Genomic DNA, 21,039 nt, shown 5'->3' on the forward strand with positions numbered 1-21,039 from the left:
ATCTATCCTTTGACCAAGCAATTCTATTTAGAACTTCTATTTCAGTTATGCTCTCATATGTAGTAAATTATCTCTACATAAGATTATACATTACAGCTTTATAAAATAGCAAAAGATACCAACAGGCACAATACTCTGTAAAAGGGAAATTAAAATGGATTTTTTTAATTACTGGAAAAGTGCTTTATGTAAAACTTATTATTTTTTGAGTTATATAATTATTTTAACGTGCTACAAGTTAATGATCTTTAAAAAATAATAATCTCAGAATGTGCATGTCCATCAAACATAAGATCAACCACTTCACGAGATCATTCACTTATTCCAATGAAGTTGTCAGTGTTCAAATATTTTTGGAATTCTTCTAGATCGATCTAAAACAGTATACAGGTCCCTCAAAAAAATATATCTCCTTATAGTTAGTCTAATTTTGGTTCTGGTTAAAACAAAGTATTATTGTTTTTTGGATCAACAAATTTGGCTCCAAATAACTCCAGAAAATTTCAGGAGTTAAATCCACCCTCAAAGGATAAGGAGCTGAAGACAATCAAAAGGACGTAGCAGAGGTTTTGAAGGTGCTGCCGAAGAGGTCATATTGTACATATTTTGACCAATAATACCCTCCTACACCGTCTCTTGCTGTGCTCTTATAGTACATTTCTAACAACATTATTTAAATCACTTGGTCACACTGCATGGGTGTGTGGTGTGCAGGTCGACAGGATATTTTGAAACCAGGAAGACTGAGATTTAAATCCTGATTCTGCATACACTAAGTGGAAAACTTCAGGCAAGTTTTTGTCTGTATTTTTTCTTTCTTTTCATTCTCTGGATCTTAATTTTCTCATATGTAAAGAGACCTAAGGCAATATTCTGGTTCAGTGTGGCAGATTTATCCTTGTATTTTATTTTCCCTCCAAAATTATCTCTGAAATAACAAAAGAAATAAAAAAGAAAAAAGAAATCTCCAGCTGAAGGAAAGGCAAAAGAAGTATGGCAGCTGACTTGAACGACAGAGTTTCTGAAAGATAAAACAGAGGGGACAAACTGATGGTAAAACCTTAACAAAACTAAAAAAATCTACAGTGGGAGAAAGAGAAGATTCTCCAAGAAGGGGAGTTTTCCCAAAAGACCAGAACACCCCCAAGCTCAGTGGTCAATACAGGAACAAGCCAGGGGCGACTGGGCCACTGAACAGCCTCAGCAGGCCCTGCCCCAAGTGCAGAGGACTCTGGCATCTGCCCCTGGGATTAAAGGGGTAAGTGCATGACTCAGGGTGGGAGTTCTGCCCAGGGAATCTCCCAGAGTGGGTGCCTGGGCTGCCACGAGGATCTCCCCATCACCAAGCCCCACTCTCTCACAACAGCAACAAAGAAATAGGGCTTCTATAATCAGAACCTACATTCACTGCCAGAGCAAAAGGGTTTCTCACGTTAGCTAAAGATACACTCTAGCTACCAAGATTGTTCATTCTAGGCCTTTGTCAGTGTATATGGATGGACATCTCAAATTCCAGAAAAGTCAGTGGCAGGAAAGAGAGATAGAAAATTTAACAAAGAAAGTAACTTTGGAGAAAACAAAGATAATTACAGAAAATGGATGGGTCCTAGAGTAAGTATAATAGATGTGTCCTGACACAGACTAAAGAGTTTTTCATATCCATACAAAGTAATGGGCTCCTATAAAAAGATGGACTCCCCATCTTCTTTTTCCTTCTTCAATCCTTTATTCTGCCCAACTTGTTTCCTTAGCCTTATGCCTCCTAAAATCTTATTTTCCTTCTTGTCTATATTGAAACCATATAGACCGGCTGTCTGCATCTATCATCCTTGCCCTCGTTTACCTCAGTATCTTCCCTTCTATGCTTTTGGCCTTTGCCAACACTATAGCACAAGGTTTAACAGATTCTGGCCTATTTATATACTTTTATATATGGAGCTATATTCAGGGGAGGAAATCTCAAGAGAGAAGAAAGAGCTATTTGCCTCAGGACAGACTATGAAGGAAAAACACTCCATTTTCACAGTCCTATAGAGCTGGAAAACACTTTCTATTTGTATTATCTTTAATTTTTATCAAATTAATACAGGTACATAATTTTTAAAGTCAGAACCAAAAGGTCTATTATGAATAAAAGCAGTTTTAAGCTTTACCCCTCAACCATTCTTGATTTGTGTAGGTGTTTTCTTTGGCACTTACCTATTTATTTCTAAATATGCGTATGCTGCTATTTTTTGATATCTTAATTTCAGGTTACCAACTTCCCATCATGGCAGAGGAAGTCTTAATTCTCCCATATCTACCTCTCCTACTACCCCTTTATCTCCAATTCCCTAACAGTCATTTCATATGATTTTTCGTTCATTTGTTTGAAAATATCTTCTTTTCCGTGTTTTCCCCCTCTTTCATTGTTTGTTTGTTTCTGGAATTCTTATCTACCATTACTGGCCCTCCTAGGTTGATCTTAACTTTTTCTTCCAAATTTTCTATTTGTCTTTTGGTCTTTTTTTTTTTTTTTTTTTTCTTTCTTAAAGTTTTTCTCAGCTTTGTCTTCTAATGTTTATCTTGAAATTTAAAATTTTTGGATATTTAATTTCCAAAGGTTCTTTCTTGTTCGTTGCCCCCTTTTTTCTTCCCATATTATTTATGGATAAATTATCTTTTCAAAAATTTCAGCATTTTTTTTTTTTTTGTCCATGCACTCATTGTATAGCTCTACCGCATACTCTTTTTCTGTTTGTTTCTTTTACTCTCTTTCAAGTTGCAGACTTCCCTCAAAATCCTGGTGATGTCTGGCTGTGTCTGTTCAGTGTTCTAAAACACTGACTTTGAGAGCTAAGCGTGAGGCCTGTCTCCTGGGAGCCTAGGAGGATCTTTGCACTTTAGGGAGCTCTCCTTCCATAGCTATAGCCAGTCATCTCTGTTCTGGTCATTCGGTGTCTCCTGAGATAAATCCTCCAGTCTCCCATATTAGATGGAGAATGGGACCAGGATCAAACCAATCAGTATGCAGACTTTCATTTTATTGCCTTTTAGCCTTGCACCTTCTTGTTTCTCCAACTGTGTCTGCCATCCCAGAGTCTGGAACCTCTCAGTTCCAATTAGAAGAGGCTTTTGGAGTCATTTCATCTAATTCTAATTCTCCTTTTACAGATAAGAAGAATAAAGCTCAAAAAATTTATCTGTCCAAAGTAATAACTGTTAATAAATGGAGAACGGGAGACTTGAATCTGGGCTCCTGCTTACAACCAATGCTCTAGTCAGCTGAAAAACTGCTTCCAAAAATGTCAGAAATGACTCAAGACTTTTCTTTCCAGCTTCCTGGACATCCTGGCAGACTTTTAGGAGGTGTGTCATGACAGCTAAAAGCTGCAGTAGAACTGAAATAAAATGAGTCCCACACCTGATCCCATCAGAAGAATGACAAGACTGGTCAGGAACACAGGCAAATTTTGAAAGTGAGCTGGTTAGTTTCCAGATGACACAATGGAATTACCACCACTGTTATGTTAAACTTCAAAATTTGATGGGTGAAAAAAACTTGACAGCCCTATCTTCATGAAGTATTATCCTATCAAAGTGTCTCCTTGGGCTGGAGTAGAAGTGACCTATTTCAACACAGCTGTCTCCTAAATGGTGCTCCATGGGAAAAAATGCATTACTTGAGAAAAGGAATTCCATAATTAAGAAAGTATGGTCAATGCTTTACAGAAATCTACACTGGTATCTTTAACACAGGACTTTTTAAAACCTTTAATATGCACTGTGGAATGGCATACGTGCCATGCCATGTACCATCCGCCCAGTGGATTTTCGCACAAAATCCCTTTTTTTTTCCAACTCCTAGGACTAGTGTTCAATGAAGACACTTTGGGAAATACAATTTGACCTCAATATTATATTTGTGAAAGTCCTGCTATGGAATATTTTGGGTAAGAACACAAAATTATTTGCTTCAACATTAATTACAAAAGGATAGAAGTTATCCCATAATTTAAAATACACATGATGAGTCAAGTTTATATGTTTAAAAGTAACTGTATATCATTTACAGTGGCATTACTAAGAAGATAGTTCACTCTCTGGGGGCCTGGTGGCTCAGTCAGTGAAGTATATGTCACTGGATTTCAGGTCAGTCATGATCTCATGACGACACCGACAGCGTGAAGCCTGCTTGGGATTCTCTCTCTCTCCCTTTCTCTCTCTCTCTCTCTTTCTGCTCCTCCTCTGCGTACACACACACTCTCTCTCTCAAAATAAATCAATAAACTTAAAAAAAAAAAGAAAAGAAAAGACAGTTTACTCTCAACAAACAAATGGTCTGTGCGGTAATGGTGAGAGACAAAAGCACTAACCCATATTATCATTAAACATTTAAAATGAGGTTTTCTCCTCGACACATACTATTCAGCCTGGAAGTGGGTCTGGCAGTGGTGGACTGAAGCGAAGCTGGCAGGGTCTCTGATTTGATCGTTACATTGGTGACCGCACCATCCATCCTCTCCGGCTCACACAGGCCTGGCAACTGGGCTGCCTTCTCCAGTGTGGGTAGTAACTGATCAAACTGGTCAAGGTCAGCTGTAAACTAAGAACGGAAACCAAAGTTAGAGAAAATATATTCTATACTTTACCTGAATCAATGTAGAAAAAAAGGTGCTCCTGGGGCGCCTGAGTGGCTCAGTGGGTTGAGTGTCCGACTTCGGCTCAGGTCATGATCTCGCAGCCAGTTAGTTCGAGCCCCGTGTCGGGCTCTGCTGACAGCTCAGAGCCTGGAGCCTGTTTCAGATTCTGTGTCTCCCTCTCTCTCTGACCCTCCCCCGTTCATACTCTCTCTCTCTGTCTCAAAAATAAATAAACGTTAAAAAAAAATTTTTTTTTAAAAAAGAAAAAAAGGTGCTCCCTTATACTCTGTGAGTTAAGTGTGACTATGAGGGAAAGAAAGAAGAAATAATCAGGAAGATTGGGGCCTCACTGAAATTATGTGAGCTACTAGAAAAAATGTGGATGCTTATGATATTAATATAGTGTAAGTTATAAGATAATATACACATAATATGTGTCTACTATATTTGGGTACAAAATTTACGCACAGGAAAAAGATTGGACTGCAAAGAAGTATCAAAAGTACTGTGTTACACTGACCATGGATGATTTTTGCTGTCATATTTTTTTTAAATCTTGTAAAATGACTTACTATATGATGGAATGAAAAATAAATTCACACTGATGTAACTTTATAATTTGAAATAGTTTGGGAAATATCTTAATAAATAGCACATCAGCTTCAAAGATCCTAAGAAGGCCACTTCCACTTGAGGATTTAATAAAATAAGAAACATATATTCTAGGAGCTCCTGGGTGGCTCAGTCAGTTAAGCGTCTGACTTTGGCTCAGGTCATGATCTCACAGTTCTTGAGTTCGAGCCCTACAATGGGCTCTGTGCTGACAGCTTAGAGCCTGGAGCCTGCTTCGGATTCTGTTGTCTCCCTCTCTCTCTGCCCCTCCCCCACTCACACTCTGTGTGTCTCTCTCTCAAAAATAAACAAACATTAAAAAAATAAATTAATTAAAAAGAAAACCCAGAAACATATCTTCTAGACTAGACAGGGTATCCCTACATCTGTATGAGGTTATACATAGGAGGAAACTGACCTTTATTTCCCAATATTATTCTATTAGGATTACTTTGAGATAATTCATCAACATAAAACAGGGTTTCACTACGTAATACAACTAAAATTTATATTTTCAGACTGCATAAATAGAATTATATACATGCATTTTTTAAATGTCTGACATCTTCCACTTAACATTACATTTCTGATTCAGAGATCTTGTCACATGTAGCAGCAGTTATTTGGTTTTCACTACTGAAAACGAACCCATTGTATGAACACACCACACTATATATCCATCTTACTCTGATGGATTTATGGGTATTTTCAGTTTGGGGCTAAGACAAATAAAACTACTATGAACATTTTTGCACATGTATTTTGTTACACATGTGCAAAAAGTACTAATTATAAAGGAAAAGACTGGCAAATTGGACTACATTAAAATGAAGAACTTCAATTCATCAAAAGTACCATTAAAAGAAAGAAAAGGCAAGTCAAAGCATGGAGAAGTTTGCAAATATATAACCAACAAAGGACTCATCCAAAAAAATGTAAAGAACTCTTATAAGTCAATTAGAAAAAGACAACATATTGGGAAAATGGGCAAGCCACTTGAATAGGCAATTTACAAAAGAAGATATCCAAATGATCAATAAACGTTTATTAAGGAAATGCCAATTAAAACTATGAAGTACCACTACCACAGACCCCAGAATGTCTAAAATTTAAAAGACTGATAATACCAACTATCAGCAAGGACATGGAACAACTAGAAGGAATTCTTTGTACACACTAGGAAAACTGGCATTATCTACTAAAGATGAACATACACGTATCTTATAATCTTGCAATTCCACTCTTAGTATAAACTCAGCAGAAATGCACGTACATGTAAACTAAAACAGATGTACCAGGATTGTACAGTTAATTTTAAGGAGTGAGAGTTTTAATATAGTTATTATTTAAAGCTGTTTTTCAGCTTAAAAAACAAAGTATTAATTTACTTGTACCAAGAAACATGAAGGATAGCCTCATCCTCAAAGAGCACAATGAAGAATTAACCACAATAGTGTTATTGCAAATGGTACAGAGACAAGACGGAGCACTATGAATGCAGAGGAAAGAAATGTCTAACGAGGACTAGAGGGGGAGGCTTTATAGAGACGATGTCTGAACTGGTCTGTGAAGGATGAGGAGAAGTTCAGCAGACATAGAAAGGAGAGCAAGGCAGAAGATGCTTAGAAGAGACATGGCTTATCCCAGGAATGGCAAGGACTTCCATGTGCCTAGAATGCAGTATGTCTGAGGGAAGAGAGAGATCTCTGTGAGACAAAGGTAGAATATAAAGTCGGCTCAAGAAATGAAAGACCTATGCACACTAAGTGTGAATCTTGTTTCACAACGGAGAGTCTCATTAATAAGCTGCTTTGTAACTGTATTTCCAGCTATCTCATACTTGTCTATATTCCATCTAAATAAGTTGTTAGCTCCTAGGGCGAAGAGACCATATTTTCAGTTTTTCTTAAATTCCTCCCGAGTCCACGCAACTATTCAATAAATGAAGCTGGCTGTTAATTTCACTCCACCCCCACTTCAGCCTAAACATAGAGGTTTCTAATTCATAACAATTTATGCAAAGACTTATTTGTGTTCACTTCTGTGTCAGGGCCTGTTATGTACCCTACTTCCCAGAATACTCGAAGTCCCTCTTCTGATAAGGGCTGAAGGCTGAGAAGAAAAACAGCCTCAGAAAACGCTTCAAAGGAAATTGAATAGCAAAGCAAGCCAGACGAGACAGTCTTGTCCACCGCCTCACACTTCTCTCCCATTTCACTTACCTCGGAGCTTCCCAAACTTAGCTATACATCAGAGTTCCTGGTGAGCTCCTTTAAAATACCGACTTCTGGGTTCTATTTTCAGAGTTGGATTCAACAGGTCGGGTTGGGAGGAGGGGGCAGGAAAGGTATGCTCAAAAATCTCCAAAGTTGTGAACTGATTTTATAGAAAGAAGAAAACATCTACTTGCTTAGAACGCCACATTAAAACTGTAGCCCTCCGAAGTTCCAACGAGAACTTTTGAGGGCATCCTGTGATTTTTTCAACCATTGATACTAATCTTTTAATATATGCTCAGTGGGTAGGACAAAACACAGCCTGAATCCAAATCTGGTTTATGGCTGGAGGAAAACCAATGAAAAGGGAAAAATAACTATGCACGTCCATTCTCTAAAGCAAGGAATTACCTACCTGGCTCTGGGACTCCAGTTTAATTTCCTCAGGAGCAGGTTTGGTCATTGGGGTTGGGTTTGTGTTACAAGGATCCATCTGTTCTTTCTTTTCCACTTTCACCTTCACATCATCCAGGCTCAGGTTTGGAGTTGATCTTATATCTTTCTCATCTTTATCTAAAAGATATCGTAGGAGCTGATGGTCTTTTGATTCTTTTTTCTTTGAAGCATCCAGTTCTAGTTTTACGCTCGAGTTCCCTTGTACCTGTCCAGTCACTGACACAGAAGTAGACGCACTGTCCTTTTTATCAGGCTCGACAGATAAAGTGGTGATATCCGAGGGGCTGCCCTCCTGTAAGAGCCTGTGCAGAATCTTGTGCCGCTCTGTCAGTGAGCTATGAGAGGAGGGGCAAGAGCCGCTCGAAGAGTTAGCAGAGGCCGAGCCGGAAGTGCCTGAGCAAGACAGTACCTCTTTGCAACTTGTGTCTATATCGGCATGCCGTAACTGCTGCTCTGCTGTTGTTGTCAGAAGCTGCACTAGTTTGTGACTGGTTTGGGAGTATTTATTGTCTCCATCTGAGAGTCTGTCATTGTTATGCAGAAGCCCGGAATCCAGAGGTTTGCCATCACTAGAGCTGTTGTCGGACTGAATCATTTCATTTAAAATGGATGCAATCTCTTTGTTATCTTTGGACTCAGCTTTTGTGGGCTGTATATTTAATCTGCTAGGTGAATTCTGTGAGCTCATCTGCCTGAGGACTGGAGAACTGGCAGAGAAGCCAACGGAGTTATTGGGTCCTTCATTCATACTCTGTAAAGATGCTACTGGGATGTTTGAATACGATCGGTTACTATTATTACAGGTACTACCTGTCATGCCAACGGGAGAGCTTAATGTTGGAATATTAGGAGGAAACGAATTGTTTGGCATCCTGGGCCTTGTTGCCAATCCAGAACTAACTTGTCTCCTTGGAGACATGAACTGTGCGAGAGATATTCCTGTACCTTCCATAGGAGAATTATTGAGGTTTAAGGAGGGGTTAGTGCTCTGGGAACTGGCCTGTCCCTGGTTTAAGGCAACACTGGCTACAATCTGATTTCCAGGTGAGCATCCAAAACTCCCTTGGCTGTTGCTAGAGTTACTATGACTGCTGCTATGGAGGTCTGAGCTCTGTTGGCGGTTTACTCTGGGGGATACCATGTTGTTGCTGGATGGTGGCAATGTGGATGAACGAGCCACACCATGAGCCGGAGAGATACTAGAATTGACGGACGGGTTTACTCGGGAAATTGACATTCCAGAATTAGTGTCATCTTGAGGAGAAAGACCACTGTGTTCCCTAGGAGGAGAAAAGACATTATTCAAACATCTCCACTGGTTTCCATTAAAATATCTTTATGATGCATATTATAAACCAAGACCATTAACCTCATTAATACTGCAAGCCATCAAGAAAAGAGCTTCTGTATCACCTTAAACTAAAGAGAAACAGTGGACTATTAGTACTATTGTGAAATATTAGCACCACTTAATGGGAAATGGTGCTCAAGGTTCCATAAATTTGATAATGGTTTCAGTTATAGGAAAAAGAAATCTTTCTTGGCCTTGGAAAAAATCCAATATAGGTACTTTTAAACTTTGCAAAATGTAATATAAATACTTAACATTACAATAATATTTTTGGTTGAGAAGCTTCCCACACCTCTGTTTATGAAGTCTTTATTCATGACTCCCTTGTTACAGCTTTTAAGTATTTCAACTCCAAAGAGGAAGACTGGGTAAGGAAAATACTGTGTCACTGATGTAAAAATTAAAAAGGGTGATATGCAGACATAGCAGATGTTTTGAAAGAGAAATCACAATATGAAAAAAAGAACTGTGCTAATTCCACTCACAAGAATAAATTAAACTAAAATTAGAAAAAAACAGAATACTGAATTCAGATTTTCATCGAGCTCTTTACTCAAATCCATAATTATGACAACAGATTTGTGACTGGTATTACCATGTTCCAATAAGCAAATATATCAGATGAGGAAAAGATGAAGTGAGGGGAAATGTCTTTGTTTTTGTTTAATGCTACATTTTAAATAGTTACAAATGTAGGGTTTTGAATAATTCATAGGATAAAAGAATGGTTCCATGAATTTACCATATATACCAATGTAAAATGTATTTAGAGAGGGGAACAAATTAGAGGCAATGACACTCGAAAATCTCAAGTTGATAGTTTAATGACTTGTAGTTCCAGAAACTGTCAACTTGAACTCAGGAGCCATCGAGTCTGCACTAACGAAAATATAACACTTTTAAAAATAAAAATAACAATAGTAACAAACTCTGAAAGCTTTTATAAGACCAAAGTTCACACGTGGAATGTTGGATATTTTTACCCACTTTTTTGGTTTTTACCCCCAAAACACATATTTTCAGCCTAACCTTCCCTGTGTCCCTTTTTAAACAAAACAAAACAAAACAAAAAACAAAAACAACAAAAAGTAAGGCTACTGTTACGTGACAAAACTATAAAACCCAGTATGGATATACTGATTATATACTCATCACGCTAGTTTTAATTTAGAATTTTTGTTTTCTAGCCATTAAAGAGTATAAAAAATTTCTTCTCTAAGAAGAGATATGTGAACTGACTTATATCATATGAAGCTCTCCAAATAAGTAGTACCTGTCGATGATATGAATTCCCATGATGAAAGGTTGCATGTCTGGACTTTGAGGGTAGCAAAGCTTACACTTGGTGTGGGCGCTAAGCATTGTCCCATCATTCAATATGAATCTATAGGATGGGCTGGACGCAGTGCCACGGGTCATCACTGTTTCAAACGAAAGAAAAACCTAGTTAAAATTCTGACACTTGCACTTCGGGTGGAGGAGAGTTACCATGCCTTCCTTCTACCTCGAACCTCATTTTAAATGCCCTCCCAACCGCTGCCTGCTCAGTCAAAATAAAGAATACTTCAGACAAAGCAGAGATCTGAGCGGGGGGGAAAAGATTCTGGTTGAAATAGACCACTTAATGACAAGTTTTCATTTAGTACTACTTGAACGAGTGCCTCTTCACAGAAGTTAAAATTATGAAGAAACTTCAAAGCAGGCAAAAAAAGTCAACCTTAATTTTTCTCCATAATGGGACAGCTCTTCAAATTACCAGGAAGTAATTAAAATACCAGGAAGTAACCTTCTCTCCTTTCCCTTTCAGTATTACCTCAAACAAGTTTTTTTCTTTTTTTCCTTCCCTTTGCTGGCTGATTATTTAATGACAGCTTTACTGAGATGTAATTCATATACCATGAAATTCACCCTCTCTCTGTTTTTATTAGTATGCAGAGTCACTTAACTGAAATTCAAATGTAATTTTTCACTCAGGAATGTAAATCACTGACAAATTACTGTATTCACATATATGTATTGTTTTTGATGTTTGAATTTAGTGTAGTAAGCAAATCAAGATAAAGCCAATGGTTACTAATATAAAAAATAAAAACTAGGTTAAGGCAGTCAAATTACTACATAAACAACAGGATCTGCTTTTGTCTTAAAGCTTTATTAATAGCAGATAAATTCTAGCCATATTGGTAAGTGTTTATTAAATATGTAAAGGCTATATCAGACTACTAAGTAAGAAAATGTCATAGGTATTTTAGCAATATAATAAAATTCTATTTTAAGAAAGATTTAGTAGGTAGATTCAGCTATACCAAGGTTAAAAACCATATTCACTGAAAAACAAGAATTACTACCACAAATGACTATTACAATTTAGCCTGCAATAAATGTTAGTCCTATTCTTCAAAGACATTTCAGAAAGCCCTTCTATTACATTTTAAAGACATGTTAAAAAGACTTAAAATGACCAATCACTAAATATTTTTTGAAGCTACATATTACTTTAAGTAAAGAGAAGACATACTCTCTTTTATTGCTTTGGGTATACTTTACATACTGAAGCGGGCATAATCTGTTGTAAATCTATACCATACACAAATCAAACTAAGTACCAAAATTAGGATATAAACTTAATTGAAAGGATTAAGATTTATGTCCAACCAACCACATTCCTTACCCATTTGGCAATTTCGGCCAAATCACTGGTACATTTACCAAATATAACATTCAGAGAAATTTAGTACTTAATGAAATAACATCTAATGAAAGACAGTCTTAAAGGAAATGAGTAATTTTTGTATAAGGATACAACTAAATGTTTGGTGTACCTAAATCCCAAACTGTTAAATCTTTACCAATATGTTTTGGAAAATATATCTACAACAAAAAGTAGCATTTTTAAATAAATTATTAACTTGGGATAATGATAAAGCTATAGCTATGTAAAGGGCCAAGCAAGATACATTTCATGTTATTTTGCTTATGCCATTTGGTCTATTTCTTCATCATTGTTTATTGACCTTAGGATCTCCCCATTCTGCTGGAAAACACTGGCTCTTCACTATTGAGCTGAACTGTCCGATATGGTATCCACCAGCCACATGTGGCTATTTAAATTTAAAATTAAATAAAATTTTAAATTCAGCTCCTCAGTCACACTAGCCACATTTCAACTACTTAATAGCTACATGGGGCTAGTGTCTCCCATACTGGACAATACGGCTATGTACAATCTGACTACCACTTACATTTCCAATCTTATTTTTCATTGCTTCCTAAACATTTCTTCTATATCTCTTTATTTTTTATTAATATATTTATTTATTTTTCAATTTACATCCAAGTTAGTTAGCATATAGTGCAACAATAATTTCAGGAATAGAATCCAGTGACTCATCCCCTACATATATCACCCAGTGCTCATCCCAGCAAGGGTCCTCCTTAATGCCCCTTGCCCATTAAGCCCATCCCCCCACCCACAGCCCCTCCAGCAACCCTCAGTTTGTTCTCTATATTTAAGAGTCTCTTATGTTTTGTCCCCCTTCCGGTTTTTATATTATTTTTGCTTCCCTTCCCTTATGTTCATCTGTTTTCTATCTTACATTCCATATGAGTGAAGTCACTTTTGTATCTCTTTAAATAAGAGGCAGATAACTTCAGACATTTATTTTTCTTCATCAGCTAAAATAAACATAAGGGCTAGTTCTGTGTCCCATTCTTGTTTTCCACTCTCCTTGAATTGTGCACAATGCTTTGCATATAAAATCACCCAGTAAGTACTTGCTGATTGACCCTCAACTTGAATCTCATCTAAACAGACTAATAATGACTTGTGATCAACTACTATAACTTTTCTTTAAAGGATAGATTTTAAATCTTAGCTGATAAGAGAAATGCTTATATCTCAGTTTATGTTCTTGCTCTTACATGACTCTGGACTTAATTTTTATAATGAAAATTAATGGAGAGAAATTTCTTGATTTGTTGGTAAGCTGTATAAAGTGAGAAAGAACTAGAAACTCAGACCAGCATGGGAACACTAAGATCTTTAATGTGGATTACAGAAACATGATTGGTCCTTTGGTAACTAGGCTGCCTTAATTTGTAGGATTATATCTATCTAAACTAGTAAAAATTCCAAAATTGGGGAACCCTTCTTAACTTCATTCAAGGAAATCACTACACTTAAAAATTTCAAGTTAGATTATTTATTTTGGATGGTAGTGTGTGGAAAAAAGCACACATAATTCACACAGTCACTCTTTGAAAAGAAACAAAGGTAATATTAAATAGAGTAAAGCTTTAATTATTAGAACTTAATTAAGACTATCCAGTTAACTAAAATTCTTCTGGTGCTCAACTGTTCAGACAGAAAGGTAAACAGGACAGTAATATGGTTCAATGAAAAGAATAAGAGCCTAGAAGTCAGATTTAGACTTGAACTCTGACTTTGTCATTTACAAGTTTAGGACTTCATAATGCAAATTAACCTTCGCCCATTATCACTAAAACGGAGCCTGTAATGTTGTGAGATAACATCTCATATGGAGCCTAGTACATAGCAGGTACTGAATGACTATTTCCTGAATAAACACCAAAGAAAAAACAAACACAAAATACATACATCCTGAGTCATACACATTCAACCAATCCCTAGATACCATTCACACCAACAGCTTCAATCCTATATAATGATCATATTTTGAATTAAGACATGATTTTACAGCTTTACAGAGCTGGCTGGATAAACATTTGCTCTGCACACCAAATTTTCACTTTAAATGGGTTTCAAGGTTTACGACTGGACAAAACTATTTGGAATGTCATTTTGATCATAGCTCCTGGCCTTGTTTTCCAGTCTAGGTCTGCCAGGTATATAGCTAGCTACTATTGTAATTCCTGACTACTGTGTCCATTTCTACAATTTTTAGAACACTTAGTGTGAAGGGATACCATTGATGTGGCATTATTGACACCCCCGAAATTCTTCTAGGAACCTTTAAAATAACAACTGTTTTCATCCCCCCTCCAGAATAGGCCTCAACAGAGCTATGAAGCAAAGGAAACCATTCCCTCTGGCCATAGCAGCTGTAAAACTAGAGCTATTTGGGTTTGTGACTCCACCAATCTAGTGCCGAGATCACCTCAAGGAGCATGCGCTACTGACAGTAACGTATGGGTAGGTATAAAATGTGTGGCAGAGCACTACAGGTCAATGCTGGGAGAGATTTTTTTCCTTTTGGTATTTCCCTAGATATGTGCAGGAAGAATGCAATTTAAAAAACTGTTATTAAGGTAAAGAAAAAAAATTACCCCTCGATGCTCTAAGATATTCAATCACCAATGAGCAAACCCTATTCAGTATATCAAAATTTCTAAAAAAGAAAAATAAATTCATATTTTAAATACTTTCAACAAGCCTGACAAAAAAAAGATTTTCAGTTAACTCTGGGATAAGGACCATGGAATTAACCACATTACACAAGTCTCAGAGAACATCCTGGTTAATCATTCATATGGGTGCTTATGTTTTACGGCAATGCTTCCAAACTTCTTGATACTATAAACTCCTTCCAATTGTCTCGTGATTTTTTAAATTAAAATAACTTTATTTTGTGATTATAACATTAATAGAGAAATGAACAGAGTAAGATAAAGTCATTTGTAATCCCATCACTCAGAGATAACCACTGTTCACATTTTGTAAGCCTTCTAGAATTGGATAAACAAACATACAGAAGCGAGTCCTACTATATATGCTGTGCTTTCATAGCCTACTTTTCAATATAACAATATATCATGAACATCTTCAAAGCCAAGAAATGATGATCCATTACATCACTGATAATAAATAAGCAGTTCTTTAATAAAACTTTCCTAGGTTGTCTAGACCAACACTCCCCATGAATGCTACTCTCCCTAAATGCTGATAGATGTGCTACGTTTACGTTTTCCAAACTTCTCTGTAAGAAAACATCTTAGACTATACACCCTGATTCAGTAGTTTGGGTGGAGTCCAGAAATCTGGTTTAACAGCTTCCCTCAATGAATCTTATCAAGGACCTCTGGGATGCATTTAACCCAAACCTTTCTTGAAAGGAATGGTTCTCAATTGAACCAAATCTGGAAAGCCTTTTCAAACCATAAACACCTACAAGGACCTAGTTTAAAAAGTACCTCAGGTGATTGTGATCCCCATTTCTCCCTAATCTAAGTGGAGAACCACTGCGTAATCTAGTTCATGCTGAATGCTCCCACATATTCTTTGACTGAAATGTGTGTGTGTGTTTACAAATTTGATTCTAGAAAATAAAATGGTAAACCCCCTTTAAAAACAGTCCATGAGCAGGTGGGTGCCTGGGTGGCTCAAGTCAGTTGAGCGTCTGACTGGCTCAGGTCACGATCTGATGGTTCATGGGTTCGAGCCCTGCACTGGGCTCTGGGTTGACAGCTCGGAGCCCGGAGCCTGCTTTGGATTCTATGTCTCCATCTCTGTCTGCCTCTCCCCTGTTTGTGCTCTGTCTCTCAAAAATGAATAAATGTTAAAAAAAAATTTTTTTTAAAGTCCATGCACTATCTCTGTCAAAAGCAGCTGAAAAACTACGCTAAGAACTAATTTAAAGTTTAATGCGTATTATCATTTTCTACCAGCCACTACCTTCAAAGAGTAAGTTAATGGGCAGAAAAAAACACATGGAAGGCAAATTTTTCTTGCCTAAATATCAATCACTATGGAATTGTATAAACTTTTAACTTTTTAAAAGTGTCACACAAAATCAAGTTTCACACAGTGGCATAATTTCACTCTTTCACACTGTCCTTAGGTAAATAGGGAGCAAATGCAAATATACACCTCTTCCGACTCTGGACAGACCTCAAACTTGATGTACTTAAATAAGCACGGCCTTGGGAGTTTAAGATACCTGGGCCCTCACAGATTTTCATTCAGCGGGTCAACATCTTTAACAGATGATCCCCATATGAGGGTTTCACGGATCGTTTTCTTACCAGGTTATATAATCTGAGTACGAAATATCAAAAGAAGATGTGTTCAATCCATGAACACTGGCAAATTGTCCAGAATCTCCAAAACACTATATAATCAGAGTCATGTGAACTCTGGACAACAGTGCTGAGAAAAATACAAGTTATCTCTGTTGAGGAATGTTTTCTTCCCAAAAGAAGTGGAAGAAAAGGACATGAAGAAATGACTAATGGGGAAAAGGTGCTGAATTATATTTCTTTACATTTTACTCTAAATTGTTTTACTTCATATGTGAATGACAGTTACTTGTTACACTTTAATCAATCTGCTTTATAGAGGATTCTTAATGGTTTAGAAACACATAAACTGTGGTTCAGTTACATCTACAGGGAACCTAGTCATTTAGACAATGAGATCATAATCTGGACCTGCAGAAGTATATATAAATTATATATAAATTATATATAAATTATATATATATATAAATTATAGGCAAATAAAATTAAATCTTTCAGTTAAAGTCTTGGAAGTCACAACTTAAAAGTTAAGGCAAAAACTTAAGAGTATCATATACTTCAGCATTTTAGGCAGTGAATGGAGATAGTGCTCCGAGACTCAAACTTATGCAAAACTCAAGTGCCATTCTTGGTAGAGAGAGTCACAAAGTTTGCAACCAGTAAATGGCATCATAGTTGCTTACTTCAATGGTTTCCAAACCTGACTGCACTTCAGAATTGCCTGGGGACTTGAAAAAAATATAGATTCTTGGGGCGCCTGGGTGGCTCAGTCGGTTAAGCATCCGACTCTTGGTTTCGGCTCAGCTCACAGTCTCATGGTTTGTGAGTTCGAGCCCCATATCGGGCTCCATGCTGACAGCACAGAGCCTGCTTGGGATTCTTTCTCTCCTGCTCTCTCTGTCCCTCCCCCCACTCACTTGCTCTGTTTCTCTCTCAAAAATAAATAAATAAACTTAAAAACATTAAAAAAAAATACAGACTCTTGGTTTTATCCACTGAAATACCATCTTTGGGGAAGGTATCAGTCTAGTAAAAGTCCCACTGGAGAACTATTAGTCTCCAGGAAGTTGTCCCAACAGTAACCAGACTAGTGAGATTCATACAGATGGGTTCCTGAAAAAAACAAAAAAAAACAAGCTGCTTCCTCTCCATGTATCATCTGGAAGCAGCTGACCTACAATGTAATGAATGGCAAATCATCTATAAAGTTAGGAAACCTATTATGGGGAAATATTAAAATTAAGAAGGGTGATAGAATAATGAAAATATTTTTACACTGCCGTTTAGGAAGAGCCATACGAAGAGTCTCTTTGCAAAGAAACTATTAGAGAATAGAGAATAAATTATACTGGGAACACAGTATTAGGCTACCATAATTCTGTGATATTTTAAAAGTGTATCAAAACCCTCACCTCTGAAATTCTATGAACTTTCTCAAATAATTTTCCCTATGTTTCCTGTAATACTGTTAAGTTCCTTAAGGGCAAGGAATATACTTGTTTTATCTCCCATAGTACTATGACACAGCATCTATACAATTATTAATTTCATATGACATATTTTAACTTGAAACTTCAACAGGAGTCAGGTGATACAGGAACCATAACAGTAACGAAGTCAACATGTATAATACGGATTTCTATATTAATTAGAAGCCCTTTCACATGTCTCTTCTGCTGGGAATGATCTTCAAAAGCCAGATGAAATGATCACTTTCTCTCTGCAGCCATCCCTGATTCTCCAAGTCAGAATTAATTTTTTTCTTCTTTGGTTATACCTCTAGACATAAGGCCATGTCACACTGATCTTTAAAGTTGTCATATGTTGTCCTAATATATTTTGAGCTCCTTGAGGGCAAAACCCTGCTTATTCGTCATCACTGTATCCCTGCCATCTGAAATAGTGTTCTATGTATGTGAAGAACTTGATACATGTCTGCTGAATGAATGAATGAATGAATGAGTGAGTGACCACCACATGATATCCTCTTCTTTAAAATGTGCATCCCAAATTCAGGATCCACTCATGAATTACTTTGCTTACCCATTTCTTCCTTTCCTAAAACTGATTATTGCAAAAACTGTAATTTGGAGAAAATACTTATCAAGCCATAAGTTCTACATAAATTACTTGATATGAATAAAAAGCAAGGTTAATGAAAGTAATTAAGAGAGAAAAAACTTTACCTTCTTGAAACAGTTGTCTGGCATAAGATGGTTCTCTGCCCTGAGGTTGGAAAAAAGCATAAATGCACTTCCTCACTAAATCTTCCCAGCCAGTTCTGCCAGCAGCTCTCAGGGAACTGGTATCAATAGAGATGATTTTGCCTACATGAAGAACCAAAGTTTACACTTGTGATAGCTTCTTGATATAAGTCATCCATATTTCAAAATTAACAACTACATCTAAGAAATGTGCTGCCGCTCCTAAATGTTTAATGGACAAAAACATTAATAAACTATTAATTTTTGTTACATATGATAATGGAGTATATCACTTACATGACAATAAAAAATTGTTTTGGCCTTGAGGGTGTTGTATATTAGTACATCATATTCTAAAATGCCATTCCAGTCAAGCATTAAAGTCAAACTACAAAGGCCTGAAGGTGCAGAGGCTAATATAGGTCCAACTCCTCATACTTGCTCTTTGGATCCTACTCTAATATATCCTAACGACTGGAACACTTATTGGGGAAGGAGAGGCAGAGATGAAATATATTATTTTGGTTTAAATTAATTTCCATTAACTAAGTGAAGAGAATACGAGAAAGTAGGCAAGACCTTCCTTTTCCACCTCGTCTTGGGCATTTGAGAGTAAACAAAGACTGAAGGCAATAAAAGTTACATCAGAAAGATATGTCAGAACCTAAGATTTGTAAGACATTCTGCACAAAGAACATATGCTTTATAAAAATGTAGTGGTGATTTGCTATTGTCATCCTATTTGAACAAATTTCCTAGATGGCTGTGGAAGAATTCAGGTAAATTATTCCTTGGTTAACCAGGGACCAATTGTTTCAGTTTGGGATTGTTCAGATCTGTTTTATTTCTTGATGCAACCTGATATTAACACAAAATAATACAGGTTATACACACACACACACACACACACACGCACAATTAGATTAATAACATAAAAACCTGCAAACCCACCATCCAACTTCAGAACTTGAACATCAGCTATACGATCCCATCATGTGTGTACTCCTCACTTGCCCCAACCCTGTTTTTACATTCTCCTGTCAAGGGACATCTAAATTGTACCACCCCCCCCCCTTTTTTTTTTACAATCGGTGCTTCTGTGAACATCATCTACATTTTCCATGGTGCATGTGTGTGAGAGTTTCTCTAGGGTATATACGTAGGAACAAAACTGTTGAGTCACAGGTTATGTGAACGTTCAACTTCATAATATTAAATTGTTTTCTAGGAACTTATATAGAAGTTACTGTTAATCCAACATCCTCTCCATCACTTGGGGTACTGTCAGTCTTTATTTTTTACAATTAGTAGGTGAAAAATGTTTATGCTCTAAATTTGTACCTCCCAATGAATAAGGTTGAGTATTTTTCATGTTTCCTCTTCTGTGAATATCTGATTTGTCTTCCTTATCTTTCCTCTTCTCACAATCAACTCAAATCTATTGTACTATTTGTGTGTTCTCATTTTAACTAATCCCTTCTATATATATTTCACTTGGTTTGTTTGGAAATAAACGTATTAAGCCTCTTTAAGTGAGAGTCTTGAATCTGATATATCTGAGTCTGTCTGATAAGGCTGTCTACCCAAGTCTTGGCATAAATGTAAATGGTAGAAATTTCAACTTAAATAAGAAAATTTTGTTATTTAAGAATAGTTTGGGCAAAGCCTGATAAACCCTTGATTGCAACTATAGACAATTCTGGATTTTTTAAGAATTGTAATTATTTAATCTTTAGTCTCTTATTACATCAGAGGTCAAGAGTTGGTTGTAGCAGAAAATCAACTGTTATGTGATCTTCACAAGCAACAATGCTTCTAACAGGCAATGACTAAGGGAGGGGTGTGTGTGTGTGTGCGCGCGCACACACGCACGCGCGCGTTCATGTCAGTACTAACCACAAAGAGCAAGAGTCTACAACTGCAGGATTGGAAGGGAGAAAGTGATTCAATTATTAGCAATGGTAACAAATGATTAGGTAATACAGAGACTATCTTAGAAGAGAATCATGAATAGGTTGATTTAGAGTACCTCTGCTTGCTGGAGGAAAGTTTAACCAACCAGTCAACCAATCAGACAAACCAGTAAGCCCCTGTTCAACATTTCCTGGTAAAAGACTTCGTCTTTTTTTTAAGGGACATGAACCACCCCATGGAGAGTTAAAACTACTACTAAAATTTAAGGAATTAAATATCTAATATTTATTATAGCTAGTTTATTATTGTTTTAAATCTAAATCAATTTGATCATATAATAAAACGTTAGTTTTACATTTTAAGAACACTTTATTTCTTTGGTACCTTTTTATTTCCTTCTATTTACATTTCCTCTGGCATCTTTTATGTAATAAGTGCATACAGTACAGTAATGTCCTTTTACTAGTGCTTTGGTGGAAAGCAATGCAACAGAAATGAAGGGTCCTATATTAGGGCCTAAGGATATCTGTTCTCAACAATTAGCTGTATGGTTCTGGAAAAGGCACCATTCCATCATTTGTAAAATGGGTAGGCTAAAGTCTGTGATCCCTGAGGTTCCCTGTAGGTTTATAATTATTTTATGATTCGGAGTTCAATTTTTAAACTTT

General features: G+C 36.6%; 1 protein-coding gene across 11 annotated transcripts in view; it reads right to left on the reverse strand.

The window, feature by feature from the left end:
• The window catches only part of NCOA1 (nuclear receptor coactivator 1), a 237,848-nt gene that overhangs the window by 40,674 nt on the left and 176,135 nt on the right, over window positions 1–21,039 (reverse strand). For all 11 annotated transcript variants that reach the window (XM_027033311.2, XM_053201163.1, XM_053201160.1 and 8 more), the window contains 4 exons: window positions 18,440–18,580; window positions 10,531–10,678; window positions 7,866–9,186; window positions 4,405–4,585 (listed from right to left, as the gene is read on the reverse strand). In XM_027033311.2, coding sequence (XP_026889112.1) covers window positions 4,405–4,585; window positions 7,866–9,186; window positions 10,531–10,678; window positions 18,440–18,580 — 1,791 coding nt within the window. The remainder of the gene's footprint in view (window positions 1–4,404; window positions 4,586–7,865; window positions 9,187–10,530; window positions 10,679–18,439; window positions 18,581–21,039) is intronic.

The sequence above is a fragment of the Acinonyx jubatus genome, chromosome A3 (genome assembly GCF_027475565.1).
Source record: "Acinonyx jubatus isolate Ajub_Pintada_27869175 chromosome A3, VMU_Ajub_asm_v1.0, whole genome shotgun sequence".
In the NCBI taxonomy this organism is placed as follows: Eukaryota; Metazoa; Chordata; class Mammalia; order Carnivora; family Felidae; genus Acinonyx; species Acinonyx jubatus.